The sequence below is a fragment of the Chiloscyllium punctatum genome, chromosome 48 (genome assembly GCF_047496795.1).
Source record: "Chiloscyllium punctatum isolate Juve2018m chromosome 48, sChiPun1.3, whole genome shotgun sequence".
Classification (NCBI taxonomy): Eukaryota; Metazoa; Chordata; class Chondrichthyes; order Orectolobiformes; family Hemiscylliidae; genus Chiloscyllium; species Chiloscyllium punctatum.
This window is the reverse complement of record NC_092786.1, coordinates 41,781,219-41,803,101: the sequence shown is the minus strand read 5'-3', so window position 1 is coordinate 41,803,101 and position 21,883 is coordinate 41,781,219. Positions and strand designations below refer to the sequence as shown.

General features: G+C 40.3%; 1 protein-coding gene across 2 annotated transcripts in view; it reads left to right on the top strand.

The window, feature by feature from the left end:
* Positions 1-318: 318 nt before the first annotated feature.
* The window catches only part of LOC140468933 (NAD(P) transhydrogenase, mitochondrial-like), a 64,875-nt gene continuing 43,310 nt past the window's right edge, over positions 319-21,883 (top strand). Inside the window, exons 1-5 of one of the 2 annotated variants that reach the window (XM_072565054.1) lie at positions 319-708; positions 4,811-4,998; positions 14,835-15,064; positions 17,193-17,410; positions 20,419-20,506. In XM_072565054.1, coding sequence (XP_072421155.1) covers positions 4,860-4,998; positions 14,835-15,064; positions 17,193-17,410; positions 20,419-20,506 — 675 coding nt within the window. In that variant the 5' untranslated portion in view covers positions 319-708; positions 4,811-4,859. Of the gene's footprint in view, positions 709-947; positions 1,118-4,810; positions 4,999-14,834; positions 15,065-17,192; positions 17,411-20,418; positions 20,507-21,883 lie in introns of those variants that run through there. The other variant, XM_072565055.1, reaches the window with a different exon arrangement.

The following is a 21,883-nucleotide window of genomic DNA, read 5'->3' as shown; positions in this document are numbered from 1 at the left end:
GGGTTGGTGTCATGTACTAGGCACGTTTAAATAAAAACTGATTTGGTGATAGGACACCGGCCTTTGTGTAGTTATTAGCCTGCTGCACTTTTATAATTCTATGATTCTGCAGTAGGCAGCGTTCTCAATAGGAAGACGGCCCTTACCAGTATCGCTGTGTGCGAAAACAGGCTGTAAACCTCACCCCCCCCCCCCCCAAAGCCCTCTACACTTGGGGAGTAGGACAAATCAACATTGTTCCTTTCTCCGCTGACACTGTCTGATCTCCTGATGCTGTTTTGACTTGCCTTTATATTTTAAAAAAAGCGTTCTCCCATCATGCCGTCTTTGACATTGAGAAGCGAGAGCAGCGACGTGAAAGCCAGCCACAGAGAATGGGGGAAACCAGGAACGAACATGGGACCCAGTCACTGTGCAGTATTTGTGTGAGATTGAATGCCCTTGAGGGGATTAATCATTGTGAGGGGGGCTGCTAGTGGTCTCCTCGCTTCTGAAATCTCTCCCTAGCCCCCTTTGACCGCAGAGCTCGTTTCCGCCACCCAGTCAAACCTTCTTCCTGCACCAGAATCACATGAGAGTTTATTTAAGGGAAAAGAAAAAGCGGTGAACGACGTCTGACGTGAATGAAGGTCACAGAGAGAGAGTAATCCCTCCCTTTCTGTCCCGGCTGCCGGGACTTTGCAGATCCACCGTCCGCGTCAGCTTCAGGTGGGGTTTATTTATTAATTTTTTTAAAAAAAAATGCAGATTCGGGTGGATTTGTGATGTTTTGAGTGTGTGTGTGTGTGTGTGAGAGAGAGAGAAAGACTGGCCCCAGCTGCTACCAATGGCGGGATCAGTCCACCAGCTAGGGGTACCTGAAGGTTATTGAGTAGTTTTCCATCAAAAATCACTTCCCATCTTGAGGCCAGCGGTGGGAGCAATCGCCTCGGCACCTTCGTTTTCGGAAGAGGATCAGATTTGGATGCTCGCAGTCCCTCCGATGCTTTGGCTCAAGCTTTCTTTGTTTTCTTTCAGTACGAGGCCCCCTCTGTCATTCTACATTTTTATACATTTCTCTCGCTCACCGCAGAGCTCAACAGCGCCTGGTCACTGAGGATTTGCAGTCCTGTGTCAGGTATTTTGGAAATTTGGACACGTGGAATAAGAATGAACCGTTACTACTTTGCTTTTTTTCTCTGAAAAAAAATCTGCATTTGCCCTTCTCTGTCCTTTTGGTGTCATTGTCGTCCATTGCCATTAGTCGCTTGTTTGACCAGAACTGTGCATGGTGACCCAGTTTTAGTCTGCTCAGTTCAGAGTAACTCAAACTCCCTAGCAACGCCTGAATTATATAATGATCATTTGTAAAGCTGTACAGCTGGAAGACGCTGATTTATTCATGCACTTGAAGAACATCTGATTAGATTTTCATCCATATATTCAGCACAGATTGAAAATCCAGCCTGGAATTTATTAATGTAAGACATTTCTTGTGTGATTAGGGATACTAACAGATTCCCAGAAGAAAAAGGGATTTTCAGTTTGAAATCTTGACACCATTGGGGGAAACTAGATTGACATCTCATGAGAAGAAGGATTGGAATTGAAGTCTGAATAGCGTTTTTTTCCTTTTTTCATTCTTATTTAGGTGAGAGATCAAAGAAGGATGATTTCTTACAGAATGTGATCGAGTGGTGGAGGTGTATGGTGTAAAGTTCATAATAAAATAATTGCGTGGACTAGAGCCAGGTGACCCTCTAACTTCAGACAGATAGATCCAAGTGTTCCTGTATTGTGATGAAGCTTTCATGACAGAGTATTAAACTTGGATTAAATTTATAGTTCAAATTGTGCAAATATAATAACTCTGGTTGGCAATTTGAACTCTTAGCTTCATTTGTAAAGTTTCAAATGCCCATCTTCTTCTTAGTCACAACCAGTGTATGCTGAGACATTTCTGCATTTTTTTTAGCCATTTAATTTCTTGCTTAAAACCAGTGCTATATGATTGTAAGCCTTTGTGATTGATCCTTTCTGAGGTACTGTACATTCTTACAGTTAGCATAACGTGTAGTAACAATCCAAACTTGTTTTAAGAAATATGTACATGAGATTCATCCAGTGCATTGCAGTTCTGTGCCTGGGTGCTTTGAATTCATTCTGGGAAAGCAGTCAGTCATTCCTCCAGCTTTTGGAGGCTCTGAAGTATCAGAATATTTATCCATCACCCTTAAATCTGAATAATTACAGTACATATTTCTAGTGAAAAGTTGTCACTATAGCATCCTGTTAAATTGATATTTCATCTACCCTCTTTACCTAAACTTACTGCTAAGTTTTAACAATTATTTCTAATCTGGGAAACATTCTCGAGTACAGTACATTGAAATTAGTCACATCCATAAATTTAGGAAGAACTACTCCAAGAACAGACTGATGAATGTTACATGGAATCTTTTATAGTTGTCAATAAGAGTTCACTCTTCAAACTTACTTAAAAACTACACCTGGGTGCCAGTGCTCTCAACATGGTATAATAAACTTGAACAATTGTTCTCTTCCACCTTCACACGTCAACTTCATTAGCAGGTATTGTATGATTTTGAGATGCTGGTGTTGGATTGGAGTGTACAAAGTTACAAATCACACAACACCAGGTTATAGTCCAACAGGTTTAATTGGAAGCACTAACTTTCGGAGCACCGCTCACTCATCAGGTGGTTATAAAGGAGCGGCACTCCGAAAGCCAGTGCTTCCAATTAAACCTGTTGGACTATAACCTGGCGTTGTGTGATTTGTAACCAGGTTTTGTATGTTGTTGTTCCGTTATGTTCCAGATTTTTCACAGATATTGGATTTGGATAACAATGTATCAAAAGTCTAATTATTATAGTTCAATTCCTGGAACATTTTACTTTATAAAGTTTCCACATGAATTATATTTTCAAGAGCAAGTATTTAGAAATAGAAATTCTGTTGATATACTGATGAAGGCCACAATTGTTTCATTTTTGCTATTTATAACTGAAGTTGTCTGTAGAACTATAAAACCCAGAATAAATAATGCAGTACAACATCAATTGTTGTTACTTACATGATTAACTGGAAAAGATTTGCAGGCCTTAATATATCCAAACCACAGCATATTTTAAATAAATATTCATTATTTTACAGATCAGACAGGGAATGGAGTTAATTGTAATGCATTGTTCAGAGTGAAACAGGGGCAAAGAGGGATTGGGCAGAAACTTAAAGTTGTAAATATGAAGGAGGATAGTAAGTGGAGGACTTGACATTCAAAAATAGGAGTGACAGTAGAATATAATGACAGAAACTTCAACCAAGACAATTGAAGCATCAGCAAGGATCCAAGGACCAGTAGTGGACGTTGTTTAAAGCAGCTTTGAAGTAACAGACAAACACATTTTTTGGTTTTGTTATGATCACGAAGGATGCTGAACAATGGTGGGATTAATAGATGCACAAAACCAAATAGCCTTGGAAATGTAATTGTTTATCTTTTTAATATGTTAAGTAATACACTTGACCAGAATCATATTTTTTTTTGTTAACAAATAGTTCACTTTTCCTGCTTTTGAAATCTCCCATCATGTACTTAAGTGTCAGAAGGTATTTTATTGCTTATGCATTGCACAATTAGCCTCACAACTGATAGGATCAATTCTTTTATTTTGTATGTTCAAGTTTACTTATTTATCTGGATCACTTTTGTGTGCATTTCAATCACTTAGTGATTTATGGGCATACGAAGTGGGGAATTCATTGATCCTACATCCTCAGTGAGGTGATCTGTTTGAAAGGTGCAAAGTATGGAGAATAGGTGCTCCACCTTTGTAGGCGAAAGTGAGGACTGCAGATGCTGGGGATCAGAGTCAAGATTAGAGTGGTGTTGGAAAAACACAGCAGGTCAGGCAGCATCCGAGGAGCAGGAAAATCAACATTTCAGGCAAAAGTCCTTCATCAGCCATTCCTGATAAAGGGCTTTTGCCCGAAAGGTCAATTTTCCTGCTCCACCTTTGTAGCCCTGGGATGAGTTTGGCAAATTTTACCAATTTTTAACTACAGCAGAATTACAACCTCTAATCTTCATTGACTTAATTCACCCTGGTCCATTAGAACTTAGCACCATAACCTTTCAGTTAAGGAATCTGAAATTTTTAATCAAATAAAATGCCTGTTTACACCAGCTAATGCTTTGACAATCCATAATATAATGGCTTCACCTAAGCTACTGTCTTTCAAATCAGCTGTGTGAAAATTGGAATTGTCCAAACATTGGGCGTCTCTGTAGGCTGTTATGCATCAATTTCAATTATGATTAAATAAATAAAATAATTTACTGCTACATTTCATCTGGTGCTGGATTAATGTATTGACATGTTGGATTAGTTCTTTTCTTCATGTACTGGTCTTCACCTGTGCTTCATAAACCCTTGAGCTGACCCACACAAGCCTGGCCTGTTTTGCTTGACCATTCTGACTCTTTCAATCTTAGCATATCATTTGTTTTCAAAATTCACTATCATGTTCTTTTCTTCTGAAGACATAATTGAAGTAATGAAATGAAGTGAATAAATTAAAGTTCCTTTTTTTCTCTCTCTTTTTGAAGCTAATGGGATCAGAAATTTGGCAAGGCCTTAGTCCTGAGATGGCTGATTTTGAGGCACTTACCATTGGTAGAAGTGTTGTGATGATGTAAGATCATAAGGAATACAGTGTCCATTTAATTGCCTGTGGCACGTTTTATTGAAATGCTGACTTTCATGTTATCCATGTCCTCAGTTTTCTTTTTTCTGTTTCCCTCTAGAGTGGCTCAACATTAACACAGCACAACAATCCTAAGCCCTCTGCTCATCATGGCCAGTTTATTCCGTGGTGTGACATGCTGCACTTTACCACTGTTCCACAGCGTACCAGCTATTACGATTAAACAAACACCCTGCAAACGTTATTTTAAGACTTATCGGGTTTTGTGGAACCAACAAGCAATTAAAGGTAACTTTTTGATCATTTTGCAAGTAGCCTGTTACTGTAGCTCTTTTCAGTTAAACAAGAGGGGCAAGTTGCTTATAAATACTGATTTGCTATCTTTAACCATCAGTGGCATTTTGTTAACTTGCCTTATTCATGATCTATACCACATTCCATCCCATTCTATTTGTCCAAACTCGTGACGAACACAGAGCTTTGCTTGCACAGAACAATTAGTCTAGATACAGTTGGCTAATGGATGTAGAGAATTGTGAATATGTATGCCTTTTGCATCGGTGACTGAAGTGCAGAATCAGTTTGTTTTTATTTTTAGGTAAAGACATGAATAGAATATTTTTTATGAACATGAAGTTTCCACATTGCTTTCTATGTTGTAGTTACATATAATCAATGTTGTAAATGTCAAATAAAAGTGAATGTAATTTAACCACCTTTTAAAGTTCTTGTCTAGCTTACATAATGTCAAAGAACAGTTGCATTCTTTAAGTCCGATTGTCATGTTTTTGTACATGTTATGACTTTTTTTAGTTCTACAAGGAAAGTAATTCACTTTACAGCAGGTCTGACTAACTGGCTAACCTTTCCTAGGCCTGTGTTGGGCACAGTTCCCAGCAACTGTTTACTAGAACTTGAGGCTGCATCCCTGCCAATTAAAGGAGTGACATGTGAAACCAACATATGTGCAGCAAAAAGTGTTGTTGCGTGTTGTATATAATGTTTGTATAGAACTTGTGCACATCTTTGTTCCAGGACGTATTGCAATTTCAACACATTGTTTAATGCACTTGTGCCAGTTATTTGATTTTCCCTATAGAACCAAGGAACTTTACAGTATACAAGCATTCGTCTTACTGTGTCTGATGCAGCTCGTTGCTAGAAGCAAAATTAAGACCCATTGATCCTATTGCCAAACTTTGGGGCATGTGACAGGTTGCCTTTCTCCCCATAGTTCTCCTTCCTCTGTTTCTAATAATGAAATAATATTTCTTTTCTAAAACTGTTAAGAATTTCCAATGTCTTGAAGAATTCCATGCCCAACATGAAAACTCATAATCAACCCCTCTCTGCCTCCCAAATAATACTTAAGTGGATACAATGTTTCAATTTACAGAATAGTGTCTCACTGCAAGTGTATGTTTTAACATTCTGGTAGAAATCCCAATATAGTTATTCACTTGCAACTATGAAATAAAAGTATTTACATTCTTTAAACATCCAGTTCTTTAAAAAAAGCTGTGCTTATTGTACAGTTAATTTTTGCATGCAGGTTGTTCAGGGAAGTTCCAGGTATCCAGTACATGTTAAACTCTTATAAACTTTAATCTGTCCTAAAGATAATTAAGCAGTACTGTCTCTCCCAATATCAATCTTAAAGCAAGTTGAGTATTAATATCATAAAGTAAAAAATGATTTAATAAAGTAAGTTCATTCCTTTACCAATTAACTATCCATACAACTTCAATCTAGAAGCCAAGGGCAGCAGATACTTGGGAACATCACCTGTAAGATCGCCTCGAAGCTACTCACTACCTTGCCTTGGAAATATATTATTGTTCCTTCAGTATTGTTGGGATAAAATTCTTGAATTCCCTCCCTAATGGTATTTCAAGTCTCTCTACAGCACATAGACTGTATTGGCTCAAGAGGGCAGCTCACCACCACTTTCTTGAGGACAATTAGGATTGGGCAATAAATACTGACCCAGTCGGTGATACACATGTTCTGTGAATACGTATTTTTTAAAGATGAAGAGCTTTTGCTTGACTCGCATAATGTGGAGGTGCCAGTGTGGAACTTGGGTTGAAAAAGTTATAAATCACACAACACCAGGTTATAGTCCAACAGGTTTATTTGGAAGTCCGAACTTTCAGAGCGCTGCTCCTACATCAGGTAGATAATGGGGCAGGATCATAGGACACAGAATTTATAGTAAAAGATCAAAGTGTCATACAACTAATGCGACGTATTGAACAAACCTAGATTGCTGTTTAGTCTCTTATCACTTAGAATGGGGATGCGGGTTTCGATTCATTAATATGTAAATCCCAGAACTACTTTCTGGTTACATTCCTGAGATAACTTTAAGGTTTTATGAAAAACAGGTGACATCTCAGCTCACACCTTTGATGCATTGTCATTTAAATATTGATGATTTAGAATTACAACCCTGCACCATAAAAAGAAAAACTTTAAAGAATGTGGGATATGGAACAGGTAAATCAACATCTGGGAAAACCTAAGGAGAAGGTTTGGAATGTTATGCTGTTGTAATTCAGGTGATTAAATTTGTTAATTAATAATTAAGTATTATTTATAACCTTTTGTCTCCATTCCTATTGCGGTCATCCAGAATTTGTTTGGTTTTGTTTGCTGGCAGTGAAACAGTGACCATCAATGCCACTCCAAAATCGATTGAAGGGAGATTCGCTGCAAGCAAACATACTGGGTTTCTAGCCTTTCTAACCTTCTGCCATGGAGTTTGATGCTACTACATTGAGCGATGTAATTTGGCAAGCATTGCAAGTTTTGATCAGTACAATCAAACGTCAGTTAGAGTGGAATTTGAACTCCTCAGTATCTGGTTAGAAGTCCAACAACATAAAAGTATGAATCTGCTCCTGTAGCCATATAATTGTTTTTACAGCTATGAATTTGGTCTAGAAAGTTGAGTTCAAACTCCATCATTGGTAATCCATAAAATATCAGGATACTAGAAGTACAGTTACTGAAAAATTAATCCAGAGATCTTGATTAATGATATGGTGAACGAATGATCAAACTCCACCAGGGGCAGTTTGAGAATTTGAATTCATATTTTAAAAAACAACAGAAATAAAGAAAACTTGAGGACAAAAGTGTCCGTTAAGTTTTTGGATTGTCATTACAAATACAATGGATTCACTAAAACCCTGTAAGCAGGAAGAGCAGTGATTTAAGGCTGTTAAACATTGTTTAACAAAGTTCCATATCAGTGTTTTCTGAAACGTCCCCACGTCATTTCATTGTATCAGAGCATTGTGTCCCCAAGTACAACTAGGCTAGGCCTTGCCAGTGACACCACCCCTCACCCCAAAACCCCAAGAGAAATGATGATAAATCTGGTAATTTATGGATTAACACCAAGCGATAATAGTTATAAATGAACCTTCCTTAACCAGTCTGACCTGTATGTGATCTTAAATCTTACTTGATTCTCAGCTGTAATAGCAACTTGCAATTCTGTGGTTCTCTTACTATGGAAAAGCATTTCAAAGTGCTTAGGCCTTAAGCATCTGAGACATTGCAGAATGAACTCCAAGTTAAGAAACCGATGTTAGGAGTTGTAACCCAAACCTTAGTCAAGGACAATAAAATCAAACTACCGCAAACTACTAGAAATCTGAAACAAACACAGAAAATGCTGGAGAAATTCAACAGGTTTGACAGCATCTGGGATGAGCGAAACAAAGTTAACATTTTTGAGTTTAATATAACTCTTCTTCAGATCTGGAGATTAGTTTGTATGGAGACGGTATAGCTTAGTTTTATAGGAGCCAATGATTACAGACGGTAGGGAATGGAAGACACACCGTGAGATTATTTGAAAGATTGAATCTGGATATGATAGGCATTATTAAAGATTTTGGCAATGTTACAGATTTTGTGCTGGCACCAGAAGCTGATTCAGGGTTGAGTAGAATGCCTTTTGCAAAGAATCTGAGCCTGAGAGAGTGTTTTGGGTGGGATGTGGAGCCTGTGGCTCGGACCCAGAGATTGTGGTGACATCCCTGAGATAATCACTTTGGTCATCCTATTGATCCTGACTGCAGACTTTTGCAAGAGTGGATAGCAAATGATCAATCTGACCACTTGGTGATGCAGGAAAGATCAGGTTAGGATTCGCAGCTGTATACATGGGCAGTGACACACCATTTGCAGTTAATGCTATTGTGAAACAGCAAGTTGTAGGGGAGGAAGGCCAGTGACAGAACCTTGGGTGCTTCAGAATTAATGGTGTGGGAGCAGAAAGAGAAACATACCTGAGCATCTTCAGAATAGGTTTGAATAAGTGAGAGAGGAACCAAATGAGGGTATCTGAGTAATGAGAGGTAGATTAGATTAGATTACTTAGTGTGGAAACAGGCCCTCCGGCCCAACAAGTCCACACTGCCCCGCCGAAGCGTAACCCACCCATACCCCTACATCTACATCTACCCCTTACCTAACACTACGGGCAATTTAGCATGGCCAATTCACCTGACCTGCACATCTTTGGACTGTGGGAGGAAACCTGAACAGACACGAGGAGAACGTGCAAACTCCACACAGTCAGTCGCCTGAGTTGGGATTGAACCCGGGTCTCTGGCGCTGTGAGGCAGCAGTGCTAACCACTGTGCCACCGTGCCGCCCAGTACTGCAGTAAGACCGTGTAATTGACTTGATCTCCGACTATATCAAAACAGCTGTTCTGTGGAAAAATAATGAAACACTATTAAGACTATTTAACTTCAGCTCTATTGGTAATGTTATCTGATACCTTGGTTATTTATATCTTCACAAACCCCTGGGTGACCTTTTATTTATGCTACAGCAAGCGTGCCTGTTGAGTAAGAATAAATTAGCATTGTAATTGATCATGTTCTATTGCTTTATTAAAAAGATTGGAGGGACCAGATGATACAATGTTTCTATGCTTGCACGTTGCACTCCCCCACTTCATGGAACAATCTTAACTGGGCCTACTTCGAGAAGTTACCAAATAACAGATGATCCTTCCAGTTACAAGTTCAAAAACCTTACAGAAAGCAAAGTCTGAATGATTTTAAGATAAAAGAAGCCCATTTGATCTGACCTTTCGAGGATATTTTCCTAATTTTCCTGTTACGATAATGCATTTCTGAACCAAATCCATTCTTGTTTTTTTTTTGATAGACTCCCTATAGTGTGGAAACAGGCCATTCAGCCCAACAAGTCCACACCGACTCTCCAAAGAGCATCTCTTCCAGACTCAGCCCCCTGCTTTAACCCTGCAATTCCCATGGCTAATCCACCTAGACCAACACATTCTTGGACATTAAGGATAATTTCCCATGGCCAATCCAACCCACCTGCACATCTTTGGACTGTGGGAGGAAACTGGAGAAAACCCATGTAGTCACAGGAAGAATATACAAACTCAACACAAACAGTCACCCAAGGCTGGAATTGAACCCAGGTCCCTAGTGCTGCGAGGCAGCAGTGCTAACCACTGAGCCATTGTACCATCCCAAACAGCCATTTGAATTTCTTGTCCTGATAACACACTGCAACTGATCACAACTTGGCGCCTGAGTAAAGAAATACTGTACATCCAGACACCTGTCCTGAAATGTTTTTATTGCCCCTGCAAACCATTGGCTTCCATGGCCCTGCTTTATCTGAAATAATTTATTCCAGTTTACTTCCTCTATCATGTTGTGCTCCTCATGCATCTGAAGGGATCTTTACTTGGAGTTAAAGCCAGTCAGATTTACCCTACGGAGTCTGTTCCCCAACACCAGAGATTAGCCTCATTGTTCTGGACAACACATTCTAAGACTTGACCGGTCTCCTCTGTGTCAGTGGCCAGTAACCCATGGTGGCCAGGGCTGTCTGTAACACCATGTCTGGGGCATTGCCTGATTTCACATGATCTTTCGAGGTTTTGAAACTAACTGGTTTGATTATGTCACCACCAGTGCCACTCGCTGAGTCTCATTCATCCAAAATAATCAGCAACAAATCATTGAGCACCAAGAGAGGTGTTGAAAATGTTAGAAGGCAACAAATGCAGGAAAAAGTAACCAAAGTAAAATCATTAGTTAAAGAATAATGGAATCTATAAGTTGAAATATTAGAAATAGAGCAGTAAAAGCAAAGTATACTGATATTAGGGGCAGATTTTAGCAGTTGGCAATATTATTTTAAGATTATAGCATTCTTCAGAGCAGACATTAGTCACCATTGCATTAGGTTTCAGGGAGGAAAATAACAACAAAAATAGTAAGTTTTCCAGGGCTGCATCCTACATCTCAATGACATCTGCAAAAATATCAAATACCATGCAGGTCTCTGGGATAGTCATTTAAAATAAGCATTTGTTATTTTTACGAATGCAAATGGGCAGCCCAGAGCTCTTTTAGCTCTTGCTGAAGAGAGGTTGAGCCCCTCTGGATGAAGCAGATCCTTCACCTTGCTCAGGTTGACTTGATGTGACAGTGACCTTTGAACCAGCAGCTTGTGAACTGGTGAGTCGTTTAAAAATTCAGGTGGAGGAGACTCCTTCCTTCCTTCCAGATGCACACAACGCCTGACTCCCACTTGAGTGATGTCCTGTCAGGTGCAGGATAGGCATAGACAGATTTTTCATCATCTTTAGACTTTTATCAATAGTCTGTAGAATAAAATAATGGACCTTGTGAGATGCTACAGTTTAAAATACTGAGATGGAGAAAAGCTACAAGCAAATGACTAACTTAGAAGCAAATTCTTGAATATTGCTGATTGTAGGTTTGGATGATTCAAGACTGTTTAAGTTTGTAATTGACTTTGTCGTTATCTAAAATATTATGCTGAGTTAGAGTGTTTCTGTAGTCTGTTAACCAGGATATGTGCGCTCATTCTGAATTGAGGGTATGTTTGACAAAAGATGCATTACCAAATGTAATAAAAACCATTTATCTAATTTTCCCATGTTGGATTGTAACTAATATTTCATTGTTAACCCTTCTATTTAGCTTTTATTTATTTACTTGTGGCCAGCATTGTTGCCCATCCCTAGTTGCCCTTGTGAAGGTGCTGGTGAGCTGCCTTCTTGAACTACTTCAGTCCACCTGCTGTAGATTGACCCACAATGCCCTTTGGGAGAGAATTCCAGGATTTTGTCCCAGGGACAATGAAGGAACAGCAATATAATTCCAAGTCAGGATGGTGAGTGGTTTAAAAGGGAACTTGCAGCTGGTGTTCCCGCGTATCTGCTGCCTTTATCCATTGAATGGAAGTAGTCATGGGTTTGGAAGGTGATGTCCAAGTGTCTTTGGATTTCTGCAGTGCATCTTGTAGATAGTCCCCACTGCTGGCACTGAGCATTGATGGTGGAGGGAATGGATGCTTCTGGATATGGTGCCAAACAAGCATTTGCTTTCTCCCGAATGGTGTCAAGCTTCTTGAATGTTATTGGAGCTACACCCAGGTATGTGAGGAGTATTCCTTCACACTCCTGACTTCTGCATTGTCAATGGTGGACAGGCATTGGGGAGTCATTGACTGGCCGCAGTATTCGTGGTCTCTGACCTGCTCCTGCAGTGTTTATGTGGTGGATCCAGTTGAGTTTATTGTCAATGGTAAACCCCTGGATGTTGATAGTGGGGGATTCAGTGCTGGTAGCACCATCGAATGTCAAGGGGCAGTGGTTAGATTGTCTTTTATTCAAGATGGTCATTGCTAGGGATTTGTGTGGCACAAATGGTTCAACAACCTTTTGATCAGGAGACACCATGACATCTGTCTTTCTCTTTTTGTTTTTGCCTGGGCCTGTCATTGAGTCCAAACTCACTCCTTATCATATTTGCTTTATCCCCAGTTTTCTGATCCCAAATGAGGAGGCCCATCCACACACGCATCTCAGTGAAGCTCATGCTCTACATGGTGCTGGAGTTGTTTGGCCTCTGTGTGCCAGTCTCTTTGGCCAGAAAGCCTCTCTGTATATGACGGACCCTCTTCCTCCTGCCTACAGAAAACCCTACCACACCCCTCGCTCCGGCCTGTAAATATCTCTTTATCATTTTTTGTTGACCAATGTGACATCAGCCATATTAGTATCTCCAATCCTCTCATTCAGTCAAATTCATTTCTCTCTCACCTTGAAGAATTCTGTTCAGCCAGGTCTTATCTAGATGTTAAACATATTAATAAGAGAAGTGCTGTTGCTGTACGGTTTAAAAAAAAAGACTGTTTACCTGGAGGTTGAACATCTGACAACTCCTGCACTCGCTATGGATTCTGACCCCCCATCCATACCCTATTCTTTACCTTTAGCTGGAGAGTTTTCTTTAATTTTTGATTCTAGCTTCAACATTTTCACATGGTCTACTTCTGACGTTCTGTTTTCTTCTGTTGACTTTGTCTCTATCCTGGAGGATAGATTATCCATTGATATCTGCAGTGAGCCCTCTGATTTCAACAGTATCTTGATTATACTGCTTTTCTCATTACTTCCTATGAAGACTGCATTTCCCTTCTCCAGTTTCTCTCTCTGGTGCATGTGTTCACCTTCCAACCGGATTGCATTCCCTTGCCCTTGCCAACAGGGAAATCATAGCCCCTGATGCCTTTCCTGACCTGGACTCCCAGCCCTCCCCTAAGTGCAGCACCTTGCTACCTTAGAGCCCCAGGTCCAGTTATTGGACACGAATGTACTGCCCTGTACAGGACTCTGCTGTCTTCATACCACCAGCTGACAGATCGTCCTCTTCCATTTCTGCTCACGTCAGTGCAGTTCCATGACTAAAACTCTTTTATTTCCCCTTTCCCTTTCAGCATTCCACAAGAGGCTATTCTTTCCATGAAATCCTTGTCTCCTCCTCTGCCACTCCCCATCAATGCTATCCTTCCAGTACCTTCACATGCAAATGGACCTCGAGTCCCAAGTCTGCAGCTCAAGAGTGTAGGGAGAGGAAGAAGCATTACTTGCTGTAACTTGGGACTCAAGGGAAGGAAGTGATTCATTACATTTGTTCAAATCTTTCTTCTTCTGCTTGCTGAGCCTGAATGCTGGTGAGATTAAATGCAGACTGGGTGATCAAAGTTTGATTCTGTCTGTGAGCGTGACACTGGCTTCCAACTACGATCTCTCTGTCTTTGGCCACCTACGCTATTGCAATGACTCTTGGTGCAAGCTAGATGCATAACACTTCACTTCCTTGCCCCTTTAGTGCCCTTTGCCATCATATTCACTTTCAGTATTTAAGACTGATGCCTGTGATACAGACCCCATTGGTAGAGTCCACTGCTTTTGGCCTATGACATTGCTGGATCACTAGAGCCTTCCAATCCAGTTACAGACCCCTCTTTCTCTAACTTTTTGTACTTGCTTATAAGCTTTATATCTGTCACATCTTTATATTTTGATGTGAAGTCTTTGCCTTGAAATATTAACCCTATTTTCATCTCGCTGCAGATATTGTAGGAATTGCTTTTGTTTCCAGAATTTTCTGTTTGTGCAGAATTTAGTTTGCATATTTTATATATAGTCACTGTTTGTTCAAAAGTGGCTAAGTGACCCAATTATTATTTTATTATTATAATATATTACGATATGCTAATAAAAGTGATTGTTGGAAACATTCCAGAAAACTGACTGTGAATTTTGATTAAGGTCTGCAATTGAATGAATATTTCTGGTTCATTATGGCAACTCTTAGATGGGGCGGCATGGTGGCTCAGTGATTAGCGCTGGTGCCTCATAACGCCAGGGACCCAGGTTCAATTCCAGCCTTGGGTGACTGTGTGCAAACTCTGCAGAGACATTCTCCCTGTGTTTGTGTAGGTTTCCTCTGGGTGCTGGGTTTCCTCTGGGTGCTCCGGTTTCTTCCTGTAGTCCAGAGATGTGTGGATTAGGTGGATTGGCCATGCTAAATTCCACATAGTGTCCAGGGATGTGTAGGCTGGGTGGGTTAGCCATGGGAAATGTGGTGTCCCAGGGATGAGTTCACGTGGAATGCTTTTCAGAGGATCATTGTGGACTGGATGGCCTTACTCCACATTTTAGGGATTCTATGATTGATCCTTTGCATCATGTCTTTGATTTCTTAAAAATTGGAATTTTTTTTCTACTTCTGTAGGTGTCCGTTACAAAGATTTGGTGGTTGGGGTTCCTAAAGAAATCTACAAGAATGAGAGGAGAGTGGCTGTGTCTCCTGCAGGTGTTGAAGCTCTTGTTAAGCAGGGGTTTACGGTTAAAGTGGAGTCCACAGCTGGTGAAGGCGCTAAGTTCTCCGATGACCAATATCGAGAGGCTGGAGCCACTATTAATGAGACAAAAGATGTTTTTGGATCAGATATTGTTCTAAAGGTATTTATTTTATCTAGGAATGAACAACAAGGTATTTTCTGGAAGCGAGTGAAGGTAAAATCACCACAATCCTACCAGACCATAGGGCTGCTCTCTTTTTAGATCAGGAATGATTGGTGGTGGTTTACCCTCCTCATAGTTACCACACCTCAGGTCAGGGGATAGGCAAGGAAGGAGATCCCTTCATGGGAAGCTCAGTCAGGACAGGAATTGTATTCCCACTGTTTGCATCACTCTGCATTGCAAACCAGCCTTCCAGCCAACTGAGCTAACATAATCTCTGAGTCCCAAGGTAATTGTGCATATCGTAAGAGAAAGAAGGAGACTTCTCGCAAATCATTTGATGTCAGCTGAGTGTATGTCATCTGTTAATGATGCTTTTGTAAAATCCACTACTGTTATGATGATCAAGCGAGAAGTGCCTGAGGACTGAATGCATTCAACAATATGAAGCCCACAAAAGTGTCAGGGGAACAGAGTTTGGTGTGGAGGTTCTGAAGGACTTCAAAAAATCACTAAAGAGATGTGGAAGGATAAGATTGTGAAACACATTTTTTAAATGGATAAGGATTTTGCCTTTGAGGCACTTGAAACATTGTGATTCAAAGCAGATATTCATGACTTGTGAAGAGGACTTTGATCTAATTTTGATAAATTCTTAAAAGTAATATAAAGGAGGATAATATGTTGTAGTTAACAGAATATGACCAATGTAATAATAACTGAACATTCTATTCAGTCACACTGGTGCCCCTCACTCCAAAAAAGGCTAATTTTTACTGTTATGAATAATCATTGAACCATTAAATTTAATTAGCTTTGTATGAAAGTCAAGACCAATATCCAAACTAGTTTGTATAGAACTTTGACACTATCTGATTATTGTAATCAACATGATCGAGCATTTAAATTCAAAACAACAATGTGAATTACAAGATCAGTCAAATTTAGTCAACTTAAAGCAAACTCTTAAAATGTTTATAGCTCTCTAAAATTACATGTCCGAACAAAAATAAATTATCAATAAGAGGAAAATTGAACAAGAAACCAGTTCCAAGTTCAGGAAAAAAGCTCACTCCTGGTGAAGCTGACCTGATAGGTTCAGACAAGATATTAAGGTCGCTCTGTTTCTTCCTGGGAAACCTGCCTTCCCAATTTGAAATGCTTTCCTAAAAGCATGTGGCTTATAGTTCAAAGGCCACATGAAATTAACTGTTCATGCCACTGGCAGTAGCTTTTTGGTATTGGAAGGTCATGCAGCAGAAAAGGAGACTCTTAATTTTAAAAACGTCAGAAGAAATTTCTGTTAAGACTTATCATTTTCTGCTGTAAAATGAGGTGCAGTAGGTGCATTCGTTCCCCATTAAATTTCTCAGTTTCATTTTACCTCTGAGTTGAATACTTCGATTTTAAAATAAAGTTCTTAGTTAACCAGTTTGCTGAGCCCAGTCTCAATTCAAACTCTAACACAAACTCAGTGCTGATACGTCGGTGCTGAAGAAGTGATGTGCTGTTGGAGATGGTGTTTTTTGGATAAGTTAACCTGAGACCCCATCCACCTCTCAGATGAACATAATCTTTGGGCATTAGAAGAGGAAGAGACCACTCCTGAAGTTCTGACCAGAATTTGTTCCTCAAATAACATTACCAAAAGTGGATAACCCAGGTGCTGTTCCTTTTGCTGTGTATGGAATTGGTTGCCATGGTTCCTCCATTAAAACTCTGACTGCATTTCAAAAGTACTTCATTTGACTGCAAAGGGCTTTGAGACATCTGATACAATGAAAGATGAAATCTGAATGCAAATCTTTTGTTTTACAAGCAAGACCTCAATGTTATGGAGCTATTGGAGTGGAATTCCAGTATATCCAAATCCCAATTGTAACAAAATTTCTCAGTTGTTATTTGGATCCCTCCCTTGAAATTGGCTCAATAGATAAGACACTCCCTTACAAAGTGCCATAGATATTCCTTTACGTGTAAATGGTATCTATATAAAAGTTGCCTTTAAAAGCCTTAAAGTGTGATGTCATTGTCGTTCCTAATAGCGTTTCCATGTGATGAAATATTTGTTACTTCAGCAGTATTCATAAGAGCTATTTATATCTGTTTATAATTTTTCTTGCAGGTCAGGGCTCCAACCTTCAATAACACATTGGGAGCACATGAAGCAGACCTACTAAAGGAGAGGGCTACTCTTATCAGTTTCATCTATCCAGCCCAAAACCCTGACCTCATGAGTAAACTTGCTCAGCGCAAGGCCTCAGTCCTGGCGATGGACCAGGTCCCTCGAGTTACTATAGCTCAGGGATATGATGCACTCAGTTCCATGGCTAACATAGCAGGGTATAGCAAATGCTTTGTTTTAAATTGATGTTGTTGGGGTTTAAATGTGTTTTTAAAGCTATTGGAATGCATAACTTGTTATAATTACATTGTTTGTCAGTTAGATTTTTCATTGACTAGGAGGTTTGTGGGTGTGAGTGGTCAAGTTGAGGCCACAGTCAGATCTACCATGATCCCATTGAATAGCAGAGCAGGATTGAGGGCCCAAATGGCCTACTTCTCCTTTTTTTTAATGTTCTACTGTAATCCCATTAACTCAAGTGCTGTAGTGCTTGGTCTCCAACAGATTCCAAATTGGAATAAAAAGACAAGGAAGCGCTTGCATATGTTGAGGCAGCTAGAGAGCTACAGATTGACCTAGAGGAAACTTGCCATTGACAGAATTATAGTAGGATTTGGATGTGAGTATTAGTGGTATAGTTAGTAAGTTTGCGGACGACACCAAAATTGGAGATGTAGTGGACAGCGAAGAAGGTTACCTCTGAGTATGACAGCATCTTGATCAGATGGACCAATGGGCTGAGGAGTGACAGATAGAGTTTAATTCGGATAAATAAGGTGCTGCACTTTGGGAAAGCAAATCTTAGCAGGACTTATACACTTAATGGTAAGGTCCTAGGGAGTGTTGCTGAACAAAGAGACCTTGGAGTGCAGGTTCTTAGTTCATTGAAAGTGGAGTGGCAGGTAGATAGGATAGTGAAGAAACCATTTGGAATGCTTTCCTTTATTGGTCAGAGTATTGAGTACAGGAGTTGGGAGGTTGTGATGCGGCTGTACAGAACATCGGTTAGGTCACTTTTGGAATATTGCGTGCAATTCTGGTCTCCTTCCTATCGGAAAAATGTTGTGAAACTTGACAGGGTTCAGAAAAGATTTACAAGGATGTTGCCAGGGTTGGAGGATTTGAGCTATAGGGAGAGGTTGAATAGGCTGACGCTGTTTTCCCTGGAGCGTTGGAGGATATGGGGTGACCATATAAGAAGTTTATGAAATCATGAGGGGGGTTGATAGGATAAATAGACAAAGTCTTTTCCCTGGGGTTGGGGGAGTCCAGAACTAGAAGGCATAGGTTCAGGGTGAGAGGGGAAAGATATAAAAGAAACCTAAGGGGCAACCTTTTCACGCAAATGATGGTGCGCATAAGGAATGAGCTGCCAGAGGAAGGGGTGGAGGCTGGTACAGTTGTGACATTTAAAAGGCATTTGGATGGGTATATGAATGGGAAGGGTTTGGAGGGATATGGGCCGGGTGCTGCCAGGTGAGACTAGATTGGGTTGGGATATCTGGTCAGCATGGACAAGTTGGACTGAAGGGTCTGTTTCTGTGCTGTACATCTCTATGACTCTAGAGGAAATTGAAGCAATGTGGACTTTAAGGGGTTAGTTGTAAATATGTCATTGCGCCATAGAGATGTACAGCATAGAAACAGACCCATACGTCCAACTTGTCCATTCCGACCAGATATCCTAAATTAATCCAGTTCACTTTGCCAACTTTTGGCCCATATCCCTTTAAACCCATCTACCCATCCTGATGTCTTTTAAATGTTGTAATTCAAAGTTTGGTAGAAGATTTGTAGCTCGGGTGCTCGTTGTTGTGGTTCTGTTCGCCGAGCTGGGAATTTGTCTTGCAAACGTTTCGTCCCCTGTCTAGGTGACATCCTCAGTGCTTGGGAGCCTCTTGTGAAGCGCTTCTGTGCTGTTTCCTCCGGCATTTATAGTGGCTGTTCGGCATTCATGCAGGAACCGGAGTTGTTCGTATGTGGCGCTTAGGCGGTTGCCACTATAAATGCCGGAGGAAACAGCACAGAAGCGCTTCACAGGAGGCTCCCAAGCACTGAGGATGTCACCTAAACAGGGGACGAAACGTTTGCAAGACAAATTCCCAGCTCGGCGAACAGAACCACAACAAATGTTGTAATTGTACCAGCCTCCACCATTTTGTCTGACAGTACACAGCAAATGGTGATGAATTAATTAGAGAAAGGCTGACAAGATGCGGAATGGTAACAATTGGCTTGGTAGTTTACATGTCAATACAAAGAATAAAAGCAACAGAAAGCTGAGCTCTGTGCGGGTGGATGTAAAAGATCCTAGTTTGAAGCAGAGCTCTGGAGTTACACTATCGTCCTGTGTAATGTATTTCTCTTAATCAAACTCACAAAAACAGATCATCTGGTCATTATCTTTTTGTTTCTTGTGCATAAAATTAGCTATTGCTTTCTAAAACACAACTGTGGCTACACTTCTTTGCCTGTGGAGAATGATCACTGAGATTTTCCACATTCTCTGTCCATGCCAATAAAAAGGTAAAGTCACCGTGCTCTTACCGGGTCTTGAGAGCGACACCTGGTGATGGTTTTAACCTGCGGATGTCCATGCCTCTGCTGAAGTGAGGGGTTAAGCAGGAGAATCATTCATGACAACTTTTGTCCGTGCGATGGTTCACACAATGAGTGAAACTTGGGAGAATCTTTACAACTAGCAACACTGCAAGCCCCAAAAATGATTTGCCTGTCTGTCGAAATTTGCATTGACTATTGCATTTTATTTTAAATAATTTGTATATTGTTGGGTTGCAAAATGTCACCATAAGAATAAGGAATGATAATGTTGACCAATGGGAGCTGAGCTGTTGATTGTCTTGGCTTTCATCTTTGGAATTCTTTCACTAAATCCTTCAACCTTCACTTCTCTTTTTGTCGCTCTTTCATACTTTTAAAAACATTGTTGTACAAAGTTGATCATATCCCTACCTTATGCAGACATTTTGTGAGGTGGGCGGTGGGTCTGGGCGGGATGCTCTTCAGAGGATCCGTGTGAACTCAATGGGCCAAATGGCCTACTTCCGCACTGTAGGGATTCCATCCTTCTATGCATTCAGCATCTGTCCCTCTGTAAAGCTTCTTAGTGATGCTAGATAAATGCATTCTGTTGTTAGTGTCTTACTGTGCAATAACCCTTGTCATTTCCTAAGAATGTTTTCAAATACTTGTTATCTTTTCCCAGGTATAAGTCTGTTGTCCTGGCAGCTAACCATTTTGGTAGATTCTTCACTGGTCAGATAACAGCTGCTGGAAAAGTACCTCCTGCAAAGGTAAACATTGTTCAATAAATACTGCTCTGGAATCTACAATTTTAGTGCAACCACTATATCATGTTGTAGCATTGCTCCACAATTCCAGTCCTGCTTTACATTATCCCACTGCCTTATAGAATCCATTTGAATTCCTACAGAATTAGACTTCAGTGTGTCCAAGACATTTTGATTTTGACCCAGCTGCTTTGTTCTTGAGTTAATGGAAGGAAGGTTTGTAGTAAATATCACGGCTAAATACAGATGTACTGTGGGCAGCTTATATGCAAAATGTTACAAACACATCTGGATTAAGATTTAAACAGCTGGACCCTCTGGTGAGATAATGTAGCCAATCGGATGGTTAACATGTGTAAAAGCAGGGTACAGCCTGGAAAAACACCCTTTGGTCCAACTCATCAGATATACCAAAATAATCTACTCCCATTTGGCCTATTTCTGTCTAAACCATATATCCATCCAGATGCCTTTTATTAAATGTTGTAATTGTACCAGCCTCTCTTCTAACAGCTCACTCCATAGACACACCACCCGCTGTGAAAAAGTTACCCCGTGGTCCTTTTTAAATCTTACCCTCTCACCTTAAACCTATAGCCTCTAGTTTTGGACACCCCTACCCTGGAAAAAAGACATTGGCTATTTTCCCTATCCACGCCCCTTATAATTTTATAAACCTCTATAAGGTCACCCCTCAGCCTCCGACGCTCCAGGGAAAATAGCCCCAGCCTAATTAACCTCTCCCTATAGCTCAACCCCTCCAATCCTGGTAACATCCTTGTAAATCTTTTCTGAACCCTTTCAAGTTTCACAACATTTTTCCGATAGGAAGGAGACTGCTTTGCAATTGCCTTCTTTGAGACCGTGTCAGATATTTACTGACTTCCTCCAGATAAAGGACAATGAAAGACATACTGAAACTCTAATGTCTAATATTGGGCATCATTTCTGGTTGCATATGTGAGGAATAACCAATCCATCAGATGTTAACAGACCCGCTACACACCTTCAACATATTACATTTTAAATTCTGGAACATTTCTAGTCAGGTTGCGTAGGTTCTGTTGGAGGTTAGAAGAATGAGAAGTGATCTTATTGAAATATAAAAGATATTTAGGGGATTTGACAGGGTGGATACAGAGAGAATATCTCTTTGCATGGGAGAGACTAGAACTAGGCGAAACAGTTTAAAACTTAAAGCATACTCCCATTTAAGACATAAATGAGAATTGTTTTATTCCATTGTTATTCAGTGGAATTCTGTTTGCCAGAGAGCAGGTGGGGGGAGGCGGGGAGAACAGGGTAATTGAATATTTTTAAGGCTGAATTAGATCCTTGATTGACAAGTGGATCAAAGTTTATAGAAGGCAGACAGGAAAT